This window comes from Cryptotermes secundus, unplaced genomic scaffold (genome assembly GCF_002891405.2).
Source record: "Cryptotermes secundus unplaced genomic scaffold, Csec_1.0 scaffold468, whole genome shotgun sequence".
NCBI lineage: Eukaryota > Metazoa > Arthropoda > Insecta > Blattodea > Kalotermitidae > Cryptotermes > Cryptotermes secundus.
The window spans coordinates 909,148-928,529 of NW_019721526.1; the positions used below are offsets into that span (position 1 = coordinate 909,148).

General features: G+C 41.9%; 1 protein-coding gene across 1 annotated transcript in view; it reads left to right on the plus strand.

The window, feature by feature from the left end:
* Positions 1 to 19,382, plus strand: part of LOC111875531 (calcitonin receptor) — a 37,228-nt gene that overhangs the window by 15,499 nt on the left and 2,347 nt on the right. The window contains exons 4-9 of the mRNA XM_023871861.2: positions 1,177 to 1,299; positions 4,601 to 4,775; positions 8,246 to 8,366; positions 13,321 to 13,495; positions 15,499 to 15,626; positions 16,227 to 16,312. Coding sequence (XP_023727629.2) covers positions 1,177 to 1,299; positions 4,601 to 4,775; positions 8,246 to 8,366; positions 13,321 to 13,495; positions 15,499 to 15,626; positions 16,227 to 16,312 — 808 coding nt within the window. The remainder of the gene's footprint in view (positions 1 to 1,176; positions 1,300 to 4,600; positions 4,776 to 8,245; positions 8,367 to 13,320; positions 13,496 to 15,498; positions 15,627 to 16,226; positions 16,313 to 19,382) is intronic.

The window sequence follows — 19,382 nt, forward strand, 5'->3', positions numbered from 1 at the left end:
AGTTGGTTGAGGCACTATGTTACAAGCCGGAAGGTCGCTGGATCGAATCCCGATGAGGTCATTGGATTTTTTCAATTTACCTAATCCTTCCAGCCGCACTATGGCCTTGGGTCGACTCAGCCTTTAACAGAAATGAGTACCAGGAATATTCTTGGATTGTTCCTGGGGGTAAAGAGCGGCCAGCGCGTAAGGCTGACAACCTTGCCGCCATCTATGAGCCGATTGTCTAGAAAATGTGGGAACCTCAACATCTCGCAAACCTCTGGGCCTCCACGGCCTGTTGCAGGGATACCAACACGTTACAATATATATAGTTCGTGTAGCGAAATGTACTTTCCTCCGGCCGGCTAGCGACTTCCGGATTGAAAAGTAAGCAAGTGCTAAAGCTCTGATTACTGAAAGCAACGCTCAGATGCGTAAACGATGTGTCCCGTCACACCGATAAAACCTGGACATCAGACAACCGGAAACGCGTGCGTGATATAGTCAGATGAGTCGTCCTTCACGCAGTTCTCTACATCAGGAAGAGTTTTCTTATGGAGAACACCCAAGGGATCCTACAATTCGGAATGCCTGGTTCAAAGATTGAAACACGAAGGAGATTCTGTGATGGTTTGGGCAACAATGTCGTGGTAGAATATTATGTTGTTCCATTGTTGCCCTTCATGGCCGAATTACTGCAATGGAGTACGTGGACACGTTGGGGAAAATCAGTTCTATCCCATGATCCAGACGCTATTTCGCATTCACACAGCTGGAACCGTTTAGTCATGTTTTGAAGAGCATGAAGGTGAACTTCAGCATCTTTCCTGGCCAGCACTATCACCAGATTTCGACATCACTGAACCACTCTGGTCAGTTTTGGAGACTAGGGCGAGGAACAGACGACCACCTCCAACATCTCTAAAGCAACTTGGAGATGTTCCTCAAGAAGAATGGAAAAAAATTCCTCTACGTCTGACTTCGAGTTTACTATTTGCTGTTTGCGTGCAACGCTGGTTAATAATATTTCGTTATTTTCTCTTTATTGTCACTACACATTTCGGCCTAAGCGACCATCATCAGGTGCACAGGTTGTTGTGACGAAGGGCTCTGTTGCATTATAGTGAGGGTCTGTAATTGTTCTGCTCATGGCAAGTTGCAGAAACTGACCCGCAGTACACTGTTGTGTTGCAGGACAGGGATACTGCTCAGCGAATTGGGACGGCTGGTCCTGCTGGGACAAGGCGCCAGTTGAAACGACGCAACACGGACCGTGTCCGGACTACATCTACTTTGCGGAGCCTCCTTCCTGTCAACGTAAGTAGCCAATGTGTACTCCAGTATTCTGCGAAGAGCTCTTTTCGTTGCTTTTCAAGTTCTGATATTATTAAATTAAAAATTTAACTATATTACAGGAAGAAAACAGTCTCCTGGGATGTGGCACTGTGTATATATTGTTAACTGTGTTAACCGACGTTTTGGAGGAACGTATCGCCTCCATCTTCAACTCGTGGATTTCTTGTCTTCTAACCTGAAGATGGAGGTAATACGTTCCTCCGAAACGTCGGTTAACACAATATCTACACGGCACCACATTCCAGAAGACTGCGTTCTTCATAGTCGCTGCCGTGAAAACCTCAAATCTTATATTACAGGTTCTTCCCGTTTCACAATAGACCAAGACTTCCGGCTCAGATACATAGATACCTCAGTATCTATATCCGATATTGTATCTCACACATTAGATATTCAGTGCTCGGAGCCATATCCTTGCGCTTATTTTCCGTGGATGTTCAGTTGCGCAATACGGCTCCTCCGCGCCCAGTCATACTGTCGCCACAGTCTTGAATAATTTGCACCTGTGTTTACCAATCTATTGGGAAATAACATAAATACTGTGCAGAAAGAAAAAAACAGAAGCTTTTGTTGATGCTAATACAGAGGTTGGTCAGGAGGTAAAGCTAAAAATATCACTGTAACAGGCCGTGGAGGCCCATAGAGTCATGAGCCGTTGAGGCTCCCACATTTTCTAGACAGTCTGCTCACAGATGGCGTTGAGGTTGTTGGCCTTACACGCCAACCGCCCTTTACACACAGGAACATTCCTGGTACTCATTTATGTCACAGGTTGAATCGACCCCAGGATATGGTGCGGTTAGAAGGATTAAGTCAATTGAAAAATCCAATGAACTCATAGGGAGTGGAACCCGCGGCATGACGGCTTGTAGCGTAGTGCCTTAACTAACTACGGTACCGCATGCCCTCCCTCCCCCACAGGCTGGGGTGGGGGACACAGAGAAAACCAAATCTACGTCGATGTCTCGTCACCAGAACTCAGATTAAAATCAAAACTACACGTAGAAGAAACCACTAGATATTTTGAAAATGTTGCAAAGCTCAGACTTTTGGGAAAGGCAGTAACAAATCAAAATATGATCCAAGAGCAAATTAAGTGCTGGTTAAATTCAGTAAAAGCTTGCTGCCATTTATTTCAGAGCTGTTTGTCTTCTCGTCTGTTGTCTAAAAATATAAACATTAGAACATACAGAAGAATATACTGTAACGTGTTTACGTTACTGAAGACGCCGTAGAGATGGTTAATTGGGTTTATTTAACAATCTACAAATATCGGCTATAATTAATGATCACAATATTACGGGTTTCCACACTTTACAAACCCTACAACAAAATCTCTTAACACAATCTTCACTTCTCTTCACGTACTGATAACGCGGGAGCTATACAAGTCTCCCTGTAATACACACTCCGAGTATAACTGTACTACAGCACTCACTATGTCTGGAAAGCACACAATAAGTCTTCCGCTCGCTGACTTCTTCGTTGTCGCACACTCGCAGGCTGCTATGNAAGAAGAATATACTATAATTTTGCCTGTGGTTTTGTACATGAGTGAAATTTGGTCTCTAACAATAGAGGAAGAACATATACCGATGGTATCTCAGAACAGGGGGTGCTGAGCAGAATATTTGGGCCGACGATGTATGAAATAATTGGAGGTTTGAGAAAATTGTATTGTGCGCCAAATATATTTAGAATTATGAAGTTAAATGGAATGGGATGGGATGAACAGGGAATATATAACGCATGGAGATAGGGGAAGAGGAGGAGGGAAAGCCACAAGGATGCCACTAAGAAGACCTAGACGTAGATGGGAGGATAATATTAAAGCGGATCTTGGAGTAATTAGATGGGGTGATATTCACTGGAGTAATCTGGCTCAGGACAGAGGTCAGTAACGGGCCCTTGTGAACATCATAATGTAGCTTCGGATTCGATGAAATTTTGAGAAATTCTTGAGCAATTGAGCAAACGGCGGTTTCTGAACAAGGTCTCAACTCCTTGGAGTTAGTTAGTTCTTTTAATTCGCATAGTAAGGGGTGGAGTCCAGTTGGGTTCACTCGGCACGGCGGCCACTAATTGGCCTATTGTACTTTCCCGGGTGATTATGATGATGGAGAACTTTGTGGAATGAAGATTGGCAGGGGAACCCGAAGTAGTCGGAGAAAATCTGTCCCAGCGTCACTTTGTCCACCACAGATTCCATACGAGCAGACTCGGGATCGAACCCGGGCCGCCGCGGTGGGAAGCCAGTGACTAACCGCTTGAGCTAAGGCGCGGCCATTCATAACACTTACTGGTTATTAAGCTATTGATTTATAATATAAATAATGATTTGTACCTAAGGTTTTGTGTCACAGTTTATAACGTACACCATGTCTGCCGAAAACTGATGCTCTACTTACGATAATTTAACTTAAAATGTGGTTTTGAGGAACGCATTACAGTCATAATTCTGGAACTGCCTGTATAGTTGCAAAGCTGACCGCACTACAAGTATTGCACTGCTTGCAGACATGAAAGTTATTCCGTTGCAAGTTTCATCTAGTCAGAGTGTTGATTGCACGAACGTCAGATAATGTAACACCACCTCGATTCTTCATAAGATCAGACTTTTACAAAAATATAAAAAATTCATGGGAAATGGATGTTACATTGTACCGACGAGAAGCGAAATAAATTTTGTTGGACGGCTCATGTTGCAATTCCAATGCAGGATTCTTAATTCGAGTATGATATATAGGTCGACAGACACACGGCTATTTGTTTACTTATCCATTTGTCCGAAGTATACACAAGGATTTTGTTCTGTAAAATTAATTTATACACATACAGACAAAAAACAAACTCCGTGGTTTTAGTCCGCAAGCGAACTACACCGACAGAGCGACCGCCGCTTGTTGGCGAGGTTAGTGCTAACTTTAGCGGATAGAGGGTGTCGCGTGGTCAGCGCAACTGAACCCCACGGTCGTTAATCTCGGTTTTCCAAACCGGAGCAATTATATTCTTGAAATAGCTCCTCAGTTATCATCACGAGGCTGAGTGGACCCCGTTCCAGACCCACTACTTCTCAGAAAAAACTGGTAGCGCCGGAAATCAAACTTTGGACCTCTGGATCTGTAGCCAAGAACTCTGACCACTAGACCAGAGAGGCGGTTGCATGAAGTAGTACAGTAATAGTAAATATTTAGCCCAACCACTTCGGTAATGCTCACAGTGCGAGGCCATAAATTCTCACTGAACTCATATTCTGTTTCAGAATATAGTAATAAAGAGTGCCTCGCAACAGGAAGATGGAATGAGAGCACCGACTACGCTCCCTGCTCAAGCCTTCCTATCTTACTGCTGAGGAACAGAACTTCATACCACGTGATCTTGCTTTACGTGTCAATTGCTACGTCCCTTCCGGCGCTCATCATCTTCTTTAGCTACAGGTAAGGGAGACTATCAGCGCGTGGTATTCTCATATATTAAATGGAATTGAACTAAGCCTTCCGTCGCATACATTTTCATATTGTGACATGTAGACACACTTCTAGGCAACGCACGAAATACGCGCAGGCAACAATGGAACCAGTGTCACAAAAGTTGTTCTCTGTGTGGTTCGCATATATCCATTGCTAGGTAATGGTTCAAAAACACCTTCCCTCGGAAATGAATTCTTGGTAAACAGCCCATTGCTAGGTAACGGGCCAATAAACAAGAATTCTAGGCCAACAGAAGAAAAGTGTTTTTTTCTTTCGTGGGGTCCGTGCCGAGGAATTATAAGAGAGTCGAATTCTGAAGCTAGCAGCTGTAGGAGTACAGGAGAGTACAAGAAGTAGAAGGAGTCAGTCGTAGAACGGGCACGAGAATGGAGAAAGTTCTCAGCAGTCCAGGGTTCAGCTGAAGATTTACTGTGAGCTGTTTAGATTGTGATTAAGAGCGATTGTAAAAAAGTGTTAATAAATCGAATTATCCAATCCGGAACCCGTTATCGTTAGTCACGGAACTCCGGACACGTGACAATATTTTCACTGCGACGATTGTTCAGAATGTGGTCTCCCAGTTTGTGACGACGTATAGTCTTGTAGGCGGATACTAACCTAGACTCTGTAGATGAAGGCTTCACACTCCTCACAGTCGGTGCTATCACCTACAGAAGTTCACGGTGCCACAACCCAGGAAAGCATAATTTGCGTTTCTGTATAATTCAGTGGTTCCACCTCTAAAAATATCTCCCTGAAATCACACTTCTTTCACATATACAGTGAACTTCGAAGTTTTGTGCGCTAGAAGAAGCCATGTTTGTGCACATTTCATTTCATTATAATGTGGTGGCAAACATGGGCTAAAGTAAGAAGTAAAATAACATTACATTATTAAGTTAAAGATAAAATTGAAACTGATACTTAGAATATATTTACATATATATTGTGTGTCTTTCCGGTGCGACAGTAAATATTAAACTGATTGATTTTTCACCAAATTTATTTTCCTTATGCTGTTGTAACGTGTCTGGAATCCAGAAGAGTCACCCCTATGGAAACGCTAGAACAGACCGTTGCATAGGAAGTAACAATAGCGATACTGTAATCGCAACAGTGAGCATTGCATAGAGATGAGTTTCCACGGTTATAACAAAGGCTCATTGTATAGCAACCGCCGAGGTATAAATAGCCCAGCTTCGACAAGAAGAAATCAGTCTTGGAATAACCGTCGAAGAAGTCAGTCTTCGGGAAGCTGCCACTGAAGATAGTTAGAGCTACAGAAGTACTGGCCGAGATATTGTGTAAGCAGTAATTGTAATACTGCAAGTGATAATTGTACGGTGTGTAAGTATGAGTGTCCAATAAAGATTCGCTTAATCTGAAACCCACTTATATTTATTTGTCGCGTGACACACACAACACGTGACAATATTTATTTATAAAATAATTATGGATCAGTGAGTAAACACGGAACATAATTAAAAATAGCTAGAAATTTTATGAAGAAACCGTAAAGAGTACTTTCAATCAAATAGTTTTATCTGTAGAGAGTGACTATCCAAGTTTATAAGTTTAAGACCACATACGGAAATGACGGGAATGTGTATCATAATGCAGCAAATCAGGAGCTACCGTATCGCGGTGGAAGGTTTGTTTCGGCTCAGTGTGGCTTCGTCTGAGATTCATGGCTGTGAATGTGACACTAGAGAGGGATTTCTCCAACCACCTTCGTCTTTCCCTTACTAATAATCACTAATCCATCATTCCATACCCATCTATCACCGCCCCTTGACGTGTCCATGTCATGAACAGAGGGTATGTTTTCACACCCTCACTCACTCATGGAGCTGAGCCCTTCTTGAGAAGCTGCCAATTGTGCAGCTACTCAAGAACTTCCCAGCATTTATGGAACCCGAAGGTTCATTACCGTGTTCACAAGAGCCCTCCACTGGTCCATATCCTGAGCCACATTAATTCAATCCATACCGTGTCATCCCATATTTGTAAGATTCATTTTAATATTGTCCACCCACACAGGCACACATTCTCTCAGTTTGCCCAACACAGCCAGCTTTTCCTGCAGCCTTTGAACGTATCGCTGTTTCTTCGGCTGAGCTCTAGGTCATGTTGCTTTGCATTTGGGGGCATGTAGTTCGAAAAGTAACTATGTTTAAACAAGCGAGAACTGAGGCAGAGGAACGGTACTTTTCTCACTCCGGGCTTATGCTCACTGAGTGGCCCACACTATATAAATTTGTATTTGTTTAACTCCTTTCCTTGGTTATGGCGTATGGTTAAATTCGTGTAAGTTAAATGCGCACATGATCTGACTACACTGCACTTCGAAGGAAATCCGAACACAACTGATACGGTTAGTATTCGTATAATTTTCTTGCCGAAATGTGGGCTTACCTTCCACTAGCGTAGTCCTTAAACAATACAAGAAAGCCGTTACTATAAACACCCCCTGCTTTAACATTTAAGAAATCTTTGGTATACCCACAGATTGCATTTACTGGCCCCGTAACAATAAACGGTAATTATTTTGTTAAACAGCATTATCATAGTGCTTCCTGTGTTGTAGAAACTGAATTCTTTGATATTACGTATTTAAACTAATTTCATGCTTCGAAGGGTGAATGGGGATTATACACGAAACGCCGTGTGAGGGTTTAGCTGTGGCCATCTGGGACGAGAAATGAAAAAGGGAAGGTATACATAGCTAATTATAATTAACCAGTCATTTAAGAACCACTTCTTGAAGATGTATTCCCGGAGTGGAGTGTAGCATGACCCATTCTTAACCTCTACATTATGCGGTAGCGTAGTTGGTTGAGGCACTATGCTACAAGCCGGAAGGTGGCGGGTTCAAGTCCCGATGAGGTCATTTGATTTTTTCAATTGACCTAATCATTCCGGCCGCTCTATGGCCCTGGGGTCGACTCAGCCTCTAACAGAAATGAGTACCAGGAATATTCTTGGAATGTTCTTGGAGGTGAAGGGCGGCCAGCGCTTAAGGCTGACAACCTTGCCGCCGTCTATGAGCCGATATTCTAGAAAATGTTGGAACCTCGACATCTCAACATCTATGGGCCTCCAAAGCCTGTTGCAGGGATAACTTTACTTTACTTTTACTTATATTGAGGTGAGTAATCAGCTTAACTCCTCAGCAGCCTTAACTCCAGGGAAAGTGTCCCCTTTACCCATTGAGTAGGAATTTCATTGGGCCCCAGAGACTGTCTGGGCGCTGTGGAGAAGAGAAAAATCTCTTACTAATTCCGGGAATCTTGATTTCCTGGTCATCCAGCCAGTAGCCCGTCCCTATACCGACTCAACTGTATGTTAATTAGCAAATAATTTTAAATGTGGTTGCATCTTCCGAATTTTACTGGAATCATTGGTATAGAACTGTAAGTTGATATTGGCTGTTACAGAAAACTGAGGATTACGAGGGTGACCCTCCACAGGAACCTGATTGTAGCCATTGTCCTTCGAAATATTTTCAGCATACTAGTCAAGACGATTATCATTCTAGATGCCATCAGCAATGAAAGGGTAAGAATATACACTTCTTAATTTTGTGAATCAAATTAGGTCACAAGAATATGATGCTGGTTCATTGCTAACACAACAGAATTTTCTTGTATTTGAAAGGTTCCAAGTTCGATATTCGGTTCTGGTCACTGGGTCACCTGCCTACATTCTTCATCTACCAGTTATTCTGGGTGCCCAGAGTTTTCAGTAAAATAGGCCAGGACCAATTCCTCAAAACTCTTTTTGTTTTACCGTACGTAACCATCGTAACATTATATGCCAAATGTACTCTGAAATTCGTGGAGTGTCTTAGTTAAATTATTGGTTTGTTAAATATGAAACATTTCACGTCCAGAAGCCTCTCATTAAGACTGTAAGGCACAACACGACCTCTTATGAAAGGGATCGGTTTTGCCAAGTATATTAATACCAAATTTCAATTTCTTTATTGTATACCGCAAGAAACTATGGCCTACCTCTAGTGAAATCACTATAACTAGAAGCATGACAACCACCAGGAATAAAACTGCACATATTTACTATGGTCTGCCATATTACTATTACAGGATAAAGCATTAAGTTTGTCACGTATGAAGTACTGTTATTGGTGAACATGTTAGTGACCTCTCGCAAGAATGGTACTTCTAAATAATAATTTGCAATTACTGGTTTTACAGCAAGCAGACATTTTATTGTTAATAAATGTCAGTGATTTGCGGAAGATGCCTCAATTTGATTATCTCCAGACTCAAAGGGAAAAGTCTACAGAATAAGACTAGTAAACTGGTAACAAATGTGTTAACATTTGAGGAAAAAGAAGCAGTGAAAGGTTCCTTGAATATAGTAGCTCGGCTGCGAGCATGAGTGGCAACAAGTACATAACGTAGCAGTGTGCAGTGAATGAAACGGGCAACTAGCAAGCTTGAATCCGGGGATGGTACCTATTTTCTAAATCCGGACGGAAGAGAACTCTTCTGGATTTAAACGAATTCGGTGAAGCTGTAATCCGGATGCATTATAATTACTACACTATAGAGAGGCGCGTCCCTGCAGTTGAATTTTACAGAGGCTTAAGAACCAACTTTATCAGACTTCATAATATTGATGAATATTATGTAAATTTCCTTATGTGTTCTTTAACACAAATAAATAGATTGTTTAAGGGTTGTTATCGCGCTAGACACTACCTCGAAGTCAGTTTCCTTCCGGCAAATAATGTATAAAGCATTGACCTTGGTACGTTTATTTATTGCTAGATCTATCACAACATTGCGTTCAGAATATTTTAATTCACGTGCTAATATTTAGCATAATACTACTACTACTACTAATAATAATAATAACAATGTACGAGTATTATGTCATTATATAATGCGGGCCTTAAAATGAACTGCAACGGATGAAACTTACTCTTGAAGAATGCCGTCTTCTGGGATGTGGTGCCGTGTAGATGTTTTATTAACTGACGTTTCGGGGGAACGTTCCCCCGAAACGTCGGTTTATACAACATCTAAACGGCGCCACATCTAGGAAGAAGACATTCTTCATAGTTATCGCCGTGAAAACCTCAAACCTCAGAAACTTCCTCTTGGTAACACACATACAAGTGCCATGAATGAAGTTTAATCAGAAACTGGCATAGGCGTAAATAGCTCAGATTACCGAAATTTTATTAAGTAGCATGACTGTGGAAAACAGCGGAAGTGCAAAGCGATGTGCAAAACGGACGAATTTTAATCTCACAAAGGACGTGATGTATACGTACTTTTCATTAATTTTTGCAATTTTTACATAAGTTCATTTCATTGCCATAGAATGAAGTTCATTTAATACACATGCAAATCTTGTAGTGACACTTTTTTTTTCGTTATATCATTTCTGTGTAATCTCCATGATTTAATTCTGGAACAGGATATCTCTCTGATGTAGATTAACTACTTTATTGATCGGCTATAACTTTCAGTTTTTCGACTTACCATAATACATTCTACATAGTATACAGACTGAATGCTTCAAATGTATTGAGTCACTGTAATTTTATTATTTTTCCAACTCACTGACTCATGGAGCTGAGTCCTTCAGGAGGAACCGCAAATTCTGCAGGAACTCAAGGATTTCTCAGCATTTTATGGAACCCGAAGGTTCATTACCGTGGTCACAAGAGTCCTCCACTGGTCCTTATCCTGAGCCAGATCAATCTGATCAATACCATCCCATCCTATCCATTGTCTTATCCCATATTGTCCACCCACCTACGCCTTGGTCTTCCCAGTGGTCTCTTTCCTTCTGGCTTTCCCACCAATACCCTATACGCATTCCTCGTCTCCCCCATTCGTGCTACATTCCCTACCCACCTCATCCTCCTTGACTTGATCATTCTAATTATACTTGGAGACGAGTACAAGTTATGAAGCTCCTCATTATGCACTTTTCTCCAACCTCCTGTCACTTCATCTCTCTTCTGTCCAAATATTCTTCTCAACACCCTGTTCTCAAACACCCTCAGTCTATGTTCCTCCCTTAATGTCAGAGACCAAGTTTCACACCCCTACAGAACCACAGGCAAAATTATAGTTTTGTATATTCTTATTTTTCCAGTAATATTTAAATTACTAAAATCCATAGTCATTTGAATGCTTGATTATATAGGATGTAACTGAAAGTGCTGACAAATTTTGGGCACTAGTTCCACAACTAAGAAAAAGAACAATTTCGGTATCAACATGTGTCCAGAAGCATTAATTTTTTAGTTATAGCTGAAAGAGTACATTTATAATAAGTACTAACAGTGTCCTCCATGAGATTCAATTCACGCCTCGACACGTCACATCATGGACCGCCACGCCCGTTCAGAGATGCCTGGTTAGTTGCTGATTGTCTTACAGGCATCCACAGTGCGATGGTGAAATGCCTCTTCGTCGTCAACAGGAGCTGCATACATATGGAGTTCTAGTTGTCCCCACGCGCAAATATCCCCAGGATTCAAACATGGCGAGCCTGGAGGCCATGCAATGGGTCCTCCTCTACCTATTCATCGGTCATGATAGGCGTTATTGAGGATGCGGCTAAAATGTGCCGGAACACCATAGGCAAGCATCACATTCGTGCTGTGACTGCTGTGGTACGGCTTCCAGTAGTTTCGGCAGACCATGTAAGGGGAAATCTCGATAGCGGTTGCATGTAAGCCCATGTGGCAAAACATGCGGGCCTACCAAACAGTCACCAACAAACCCTGCCCACGCTTTAATGTTGAACTGCTGCTGGTGTATAGAATGGATTCCAACATTAGTAACCTTCTCCGCCCACTGGTGCTGGTTAGAAATATGGATAATGCCGCAACTACCCCGACATCTTTGAACGGATGCGGTGGTCCACGGCGAGACGTGTCCGGGCGTGCATTGAATCTCATGGAGGACATTTTGTGTCCTTACTATAAATGTACTCTTTCAGCTATAATTGAAAATTTAAATGTTTCTGGACACATGTTGTGTGGACATGTTTTCTGTTTTGGTGTGTGGAATTCATACGCAAACTTGGTCCGCACTTTTCAGTTACATTCCGTATATATGAATTTTAATACCAGAAGGAAAGAGACCACTAGAGAGACCAATGCGCAGGTGGGTGGACAATATTAAAATGGATCTTAGAGAGATAGGATGGGATGGTATGAATTTGATTGATTTGGCTCAGGATAGGAACCAATGGAGGGTTCTTGTGAACACAGTAATGAACCTTCGGGTTCCATAAAATGCTGAGAAATTCTTGAGTAGCTGCAGAATTGGTGGCTCCTCAAGAAGGGCTCAGCTCCATTAGTAATGGGTAATAACACCAAAAGGAAGAGCATATACACGCAGATGTTTTGTTCCGGTTCGAGGATATACGTACTCTGGTTCACACGAGACATAGCAGCAGTCAATTACTGTTTTTTTTATTCTATTATCGAAAAATATTTTATATAGACGTTGTAAAACTTATTGTGCACTGTATTTAGTACTATGCATAATGTTTTTCGTATAGGTAGCAATTCTTGAGTAGACCAATATTTTATTTGAGTTTCATATAATGTAGGGATTTGTATATGACTCATAGGGAAATAAATCTCTGTGCAAACTTTAGTACAGAATGTATTCCAACTGTATTTCATAGTTTCGAAAATGAAAACCTACGAAAGGAGCAACAGGATAAGCGGTATATCGGCTTTGCGTGTTATTCTCTCACTTTGTTCAACCACAGGATAAAAGTGAGCAGGTACTTTAGGCCAAATATGTTTGGGGGTGGGGTGATATTTCACCTCTAGATTCACAGTAATGGATTTTGATCTTTATGCAGCTCTTGTTTTTTGCAATTGTGCTGTCATCCCAGACTCTATACAATCGAATGATCGGTTGATTAATATTTGTATCTGTAGTTTAATTAAAGACTCTGTTGTTACCATAGAGGATGTGTAGTGAATAATGAATTTGAAGGAACATTGAAGTGGTCATGGACCAACTTGAAGTACTAATCCGGCATAGGACTGTGCTCGGAGAAACCGAGGAAAACTACAATTTCAGTCTGCATAGTCAACATCCTTGCCGAGACTCGAAAGGGTACCTCGAAAATATAAGTAGAAGTGCTACATTTGAACCGTCTTGGTCTATTTTAATGTATCTGTCTCATTTAAGAGTTAAAGTCAGGTTGATATACGTCCTATTATTATGTGCGCTTTTGTTTCTGTAGTTTGAAAAATTCAGACTATTGAAGATAAAACTCCGGGTAGTCCATAAAACGACCTTTCGAATATTGAAACGTTGGTTGACTTTCAACGGACGACATGGCGTTATATCCCAGAAGATAGAACTCTTCGCCCTCCAACATACGCATAGCTCTCCAGAATTAAATCTTCTCGACAGGTTTTCAAACTAAATATTTTGTGCTTTTTTGTTTCTCTCATGCGTGCTGGAGTCCCCCCAATCTCGGTGCTCTTGTTTGGCAGGAAGGGGTGATGGAGACTAACTCCGTCTGGTGTCGAGTACTCTCCTTCATGGACAAACTGGCTGGGAGCGCTGTATATTCTTGTATGCTTCTGGAAAGTGTATTTTTGCATCGCCTCATCGCCGCAGCATTCAAAGGAGAGCCGAAAATGCTGTACTACTACTACGTGGCTATAGGTATGATGCAACTTGTTGCTTAGTAACGACAAATATTTGTAGAGGAAAAATACATGGTAAAAATCATGAATTAGAACCAAATATATCGTATATATATATATACAATACTATAAACCATCCATCAATTATGCCATTTGATCATAAACCAATAATTCTGAAACGCTACCAGCATCTACTCCTGGTACTCATTTCTCTTAGAGGCTGAGTCGAACCCAGGGCCATAGTGAGGCTGGAAGGATTAGGTCAATTGAAAAAATTCACCTCATCGGGATTCTATCCCGCGACCTTCCGGCTTGTAGCTGGGGGTAAAGGGCGGCTGGCGTGTAAGTCTGACAAACTTACCGCCATCTGTTAGCCGATTGTCTACAAAATGTGGAAGCCCCAACATCTCACAATCCTATGGGCCTCCACTGTCTATTAAGGGGATACCTTTACTTTTTACTTTACTTTACGTACCAGCATCTAGTGCTATGAATTATATAAAAAACGAAGAAGAACGACATATATCACCTTAACGAAATTCGTTCAAAGATTAGGGTTTCCCAGTCATTACTCTACTTCATTTTCCTTGTGAAGTTCAGTGAATACTGATGCTCCTCCTTTGTTCCGAACATTTCCACAGATGTTTTCAATTGAGAGATACAACAGTTTTCTTAATTTTTAAAATGAAGGCGCTGTAAATTTATGTTTATGGATCGCTTGTGTAGGCTGTAAATTCTCTAACTGCAAAGGCACTCTATTGAAAAGGAAAGCAAGTTGACGCTGGACAGGAAAGGCCACTGGCGAGACCAGTTCTGAGTAAATTTGTCTGAACTTATAGCGTAGTTACATAAAACTATAGACACATTAGGCCGGTCAAGGTAGCCGAGGGGTCTAAGGCATGCATTTTCTTCGTTCGCTCGGAAGGCGGGACCGTGGGTTCGAATGTTTGGTGTTTGCGTACAGGTAGAGGCCTTGCGACGAGCTGATAACCCGTCCAAGGAGTCCTACCGAATGTCTAAGATATAGTAAACCGAAGTGAAGCGGAGAGTTTCATGGAGGTAGGCCAAGACCCATTGGGGGGGCCAGTTACTTCCACCGTAGCCCTGAGTGTCGTAGGAGGCGAAGAAAAGGGAAACCCATGACCTGGGTGGTAGAACTGGACCAGGCTGTTCCTGGGGGGGATATAAATACGGGACCTGGCACTCCAGGTTGGGGGAGTCTCGAATGTGAGACAGTAAAATATGGTCATGAGTCCCACGGGTCTCGAACCTGAGAAATACTGCGCTGGCGAGAACCAGCAGCAACTGTAAACCACAGATCCATCCTCTCGTCTGAGAGGATGTTACGTAACGACTATGATCGCAAGCGTTCAGCTGGAGAAAAAGTACTGGTCATGAGCCTCAAGGGGCTTGTCGCCAAGACGAACTGATTGGCGACAAACCGTCAGTCGTAAAGTAACTCTGATGCTGACTGACTGAGTTCAATTGGAAAGGAGCCGCCATTCAGAGAGGACTTGAACACCAAAGCCGTTACCAGGTAAATATTAGAGAAGACACTGCGGGCTGGAAAAGACTTAACGTGTTTGATAGTGATCTATCAAGTGTAGTCACGAGTAGTGAGTGTATAAGTGATCACCAAATCCAATATCCAACACAAAACCCCGTCCACAGTCACTCATCCACATGATAATATGCATAAGATATTAAATTACTGAGTTTCAAGAATTATATTTTTAATTCTTTTCGCTCCCTTTTGCAACACATGGTCTGCTGGCCATGCTTGAACCATCTGGGTTACTTCTATAAAGAAAAAATTTTAATTTCGTAATGTGAACTACAATCAGTACATTCAGAAATTTTTGAGAGAATATTTGCGATAAGTATAAGAATTTTACATCATTAATTTGGCGGAAAAATTTCAGATTCACATAAATAATTTAAGGTAATTTGCAAAATTGTTGTTACTAGCCTACGTATCTCTTAAATTCATGATCCTTGACCGAAGAAATAAAATGCTTTCAGGTCTTGCCATTTTGCCAGTGGGAATTTGGGCCACCATTACAGCTCTGCACAACGATGTCAATTGTTGGGCGGCAGATTCCACGAATTTTGGTTATATAGTTGATGGTCCTCGCATCTTAACATTAGTGGTGAGTTTGTACAAGATAAATTCGAACATAATCTGTACTTGCACTTTTGGACTGTTTGTATTTGTATGAAAGCACGCAAAGCATTAGTAGATTTTTTTTACTGAAACCTTGTGATCACAGTCCGTATGTAACATCCTCTCTTACTAGAAGGTAGACACCTTGTTCTAGAGAAACGTCGGTAGTATCAATATGTTCAAATTTGGCTCTGTATGTGTTCATTCAATTCATTCTTGATTCACACAACTTAAGGGCTCTTGGTTTTCAACGACCTATTTAATAAATTTGTCTCATTAACGTCTGTTGCTGTTCCGAGTGGTGGTGTCCCTTTTTTGTTTCCTTGTGCTACGCGCTAGTCTCTTCTTAAACATAGACTTTCAATTCCGAGTCTTGTTTTTGTAGCAAAATTTTCTGCTCTCCACACACTGCAGCTGCGATTTTCATAAATCGAAAAATTCGGAAAGATTTGAATAAAGAAAGAGGCTGAAACCCGGCAGCCGATCTTATGCGTTAGCATGAAACAACAAGAATAAGAGATTTTCATATGTCACAGGTTCCTCCAGAATTTTTCACGAGATGTATATAATAATTTGCGTTTTTCAGATTAATGCGCTGTTAATGCTGGATATTGTAAGAGTCTTGTGGACCAAGCTGAGGAGGGTCAACACGGCCAAATCCCAACATATCAAGTAAGAAAGCCCATCTGCCCTCACACTGCAGCTTGTTCGACACATCAAGCCTTCTTACAAGGTGCTTCTAAACCGCTGCTCTTTTAAGGACACGTAAAACTGCGGTAGGAAAATACGCGTACCCTTTCCATCAGGATATACTAGTCTCATGGCCTATCCGGACGAGGTACCGGAGAATAAAGCTCTATCGAGGAGTGATCTCAGGCGGTGCAGTCCGTAATCAGTAGACTTTGTAGCTACACTCTCCTGAACGGAGCCAGGGTAGCGTAGTCATCATAGCGACTGGCTGTTAGAGTCTCGGAAGGATCAAGAATTTTCTCTTCTTCAATCGTCCAGACCGGCTCTGGCGTTCACCCAACCTCCTATCCAATGGGTACCGAGGGCTCTTTCCCCGGGGGTAAAGCGGCAGGCGCATGAAGCTGACCACTCACTTCCAACTAGTGCCGAGTTCAAGAAAATGTGGATCTATACATCCACTCCGCCATACGTCTTCACGGCGTAGTGCTTAATTAGTTAAGCACAGAGACAACTTTACCTTTTTTACCTTACGTTCTCCTGGATATCACATTCAAAGAGACTAAGCGTGTGAAATGTGAAGTTCTTATGGAGGTGAGTATGAAAATTGCGTCTCTTTGATTGTAACGCAATATAATTGGGCAGGTACAGTAGTTTCGAAAGTTTTGGACGAACCTTCCAATGAGGTATATGGCGTCACGTCTCAAAATAACTTAGATAGGTCTTTCCGAAACGTTAGTACCTGTCTACAAACTACATGCTGTCACATTCATGAAAGTCACAATTTTAAAACTAGTTTAATTTTAGTGGCTAAGACAGAATTCTTGCTCTTCTACATGTCTTGCTGAATTTAGTTCAGGTGCATCATGTTTAATTGTCAGTAACAGAAAGATCTGTCTAGCAAACTTGCTTAACGCACTTGAATTCATGAGGATTCCTCTAAAAAGTATAAAAATATTATGTGTTGGGCTGGGCGAGATTACGACACTACTGCAACAGGGAGCGCACAGCGGCGAATGGGGGAACTACCAGCAGTACGTAAATAAAGAAACGAGCACAAAGAAAACAAAAGCGGGGACAAACAAATACAGGAATATCAAGATAGAATCTATAGCGACGGGATCAGGCCACCGGCCTAAACCTTGAATTCGAAAGAATGAAGGATATGTTCTAGGTACCATAATAAGAAACGTGAACGAATTAAAGCACAAGATTTCTGTAACCATGATTTGTATATCGTGTCACATATGTGAAGAGATTCAACTTGTGTGGGATGTTTGTCCAGCCACGGCTGATACTCCAATTAGAATGTTACTGTCGCAACTAAAGCTCCTGTGTCAGAAATTATAACAGTGCTATATAACTTTTCATAAAATGGAGTCAAACTGCGACATATCTAGAATATTTAAAATACTCTTGTTATCGCTCTGTGTGTAATGATGTATTTTTGCGTTCAGTGGGCGCAAGAATAAATGACATAGGTTATATTTTAGTTTGAAAATTGTGGGAATTCAGTAACCAATGCTATCACCAATTCTTACTGAAGTGGATGTCCTGTTATACTTAAGTAATTATCTACATAAGATAGGTACAACAGATTTCATGTTATCTGACATTTATACGTTTTCATATACAGCACAATCCACATTTACTAATACATGGTAACGTACTTCACGCTGTGCTTTTCTTGTCCCATTGCAACATGACTGATTCTTGAGGTATATTTTGTTACAAACTGAGATAGGCAACCTGTCACCTCTAGATATGTTTAAAAAGCTAAATTTGTATACGTACGTATATGTATGCATATCCGTGTGTACGCAGGATGACAAAAGATTCCAGGAATTCAACCGTAAGTTGTTTTTTTAATGCTCGTGGAGTGGGACTAAGTCCCTTGTACTGCGGCCACTTCTGGCCTATTGTACCAGCACCAGATGATAGGTGAGGGTGATTGTGGAGCAATTGGTGGGATGAAGATTGGCAGGGGAAACCCAAGTACTCGGAGAAAACCTGCCCCAGCGCCACTTTGTCCACCACAAATCCAACTTGACCAGACCCGGGATCGAAACCGGGCCGCCGCGGTGGAAAGCCAGTGACTAACCTCTTGAGCTATGGCGCGGCCAACATCTTGACCATGTCCCTCTGCGCATGTCCACTTGCTTCAGCAGTCCTGCCATTTCTGGGAGAACCCCTGGAAGTCGTATTCTGTTATGGCTATGAAATATCCTGGGACGTGGTGTCACATTTCCCCTCGGAGGCAAACGATGACTTTTAAGCTCCATTTTGATTCTCGAGAAGAGTCAGAAGTCGCATGGAGCGAGATCCGAAGAATATGGTGGCTGGGTAATGGCACGAATTTCGTTATTTTCCAAAAAAAATGCTGCAGTCCCAGGGAGGTGTAACAGGGTGCATTCTCACGGTGCAAGACCCCACGGTTTCACCATGGCCGACAGCGACACGCTGTTATGTCACAGGATGCTGTAATTTACCCTATAGACAGCACATAGTCTCATCTTGCACACTACACCCCTCTCACTTCAACAGGAAGCGGTTACCCCGATAGGACTAAATTCCGGGACTAAATTCCATGTATTATGTCATGTATGCATGTGCGTATACAGGTGTCCCAGGAGGAATGGACCAAACTTCGGGAGGGTGTTCCTTATGTTAAAGTATGCCGATATAACCCAAAACACCTATGTCCATAGTTGAACGGTTACGGAGATAATGGCCAGAGAAGTGTCAAGCTTTGACCGGCGTTGCACACTTGTTGATTACAAAATACATATTAGAACTGGCAGGAATATGTGGATTCTGTAATGTTAATAATGTACGTCACATCAAACTAACTTGTGAGTGACATGAAGCCATGAAATTGAAGTAGAAAATACTCGCTCGCCATGTCATAATTGTCCTTAGGGTTTCCAAGCACTATGCATGACACATGAATGGCAAGCGCTGACGTAACGTGCTGACTGCGCGTTCTGGTATAAGCCAACTACATAAGCACGGCTAGGGTGAATCATCGCACTCAAGGACAAACATAGATAAGGCC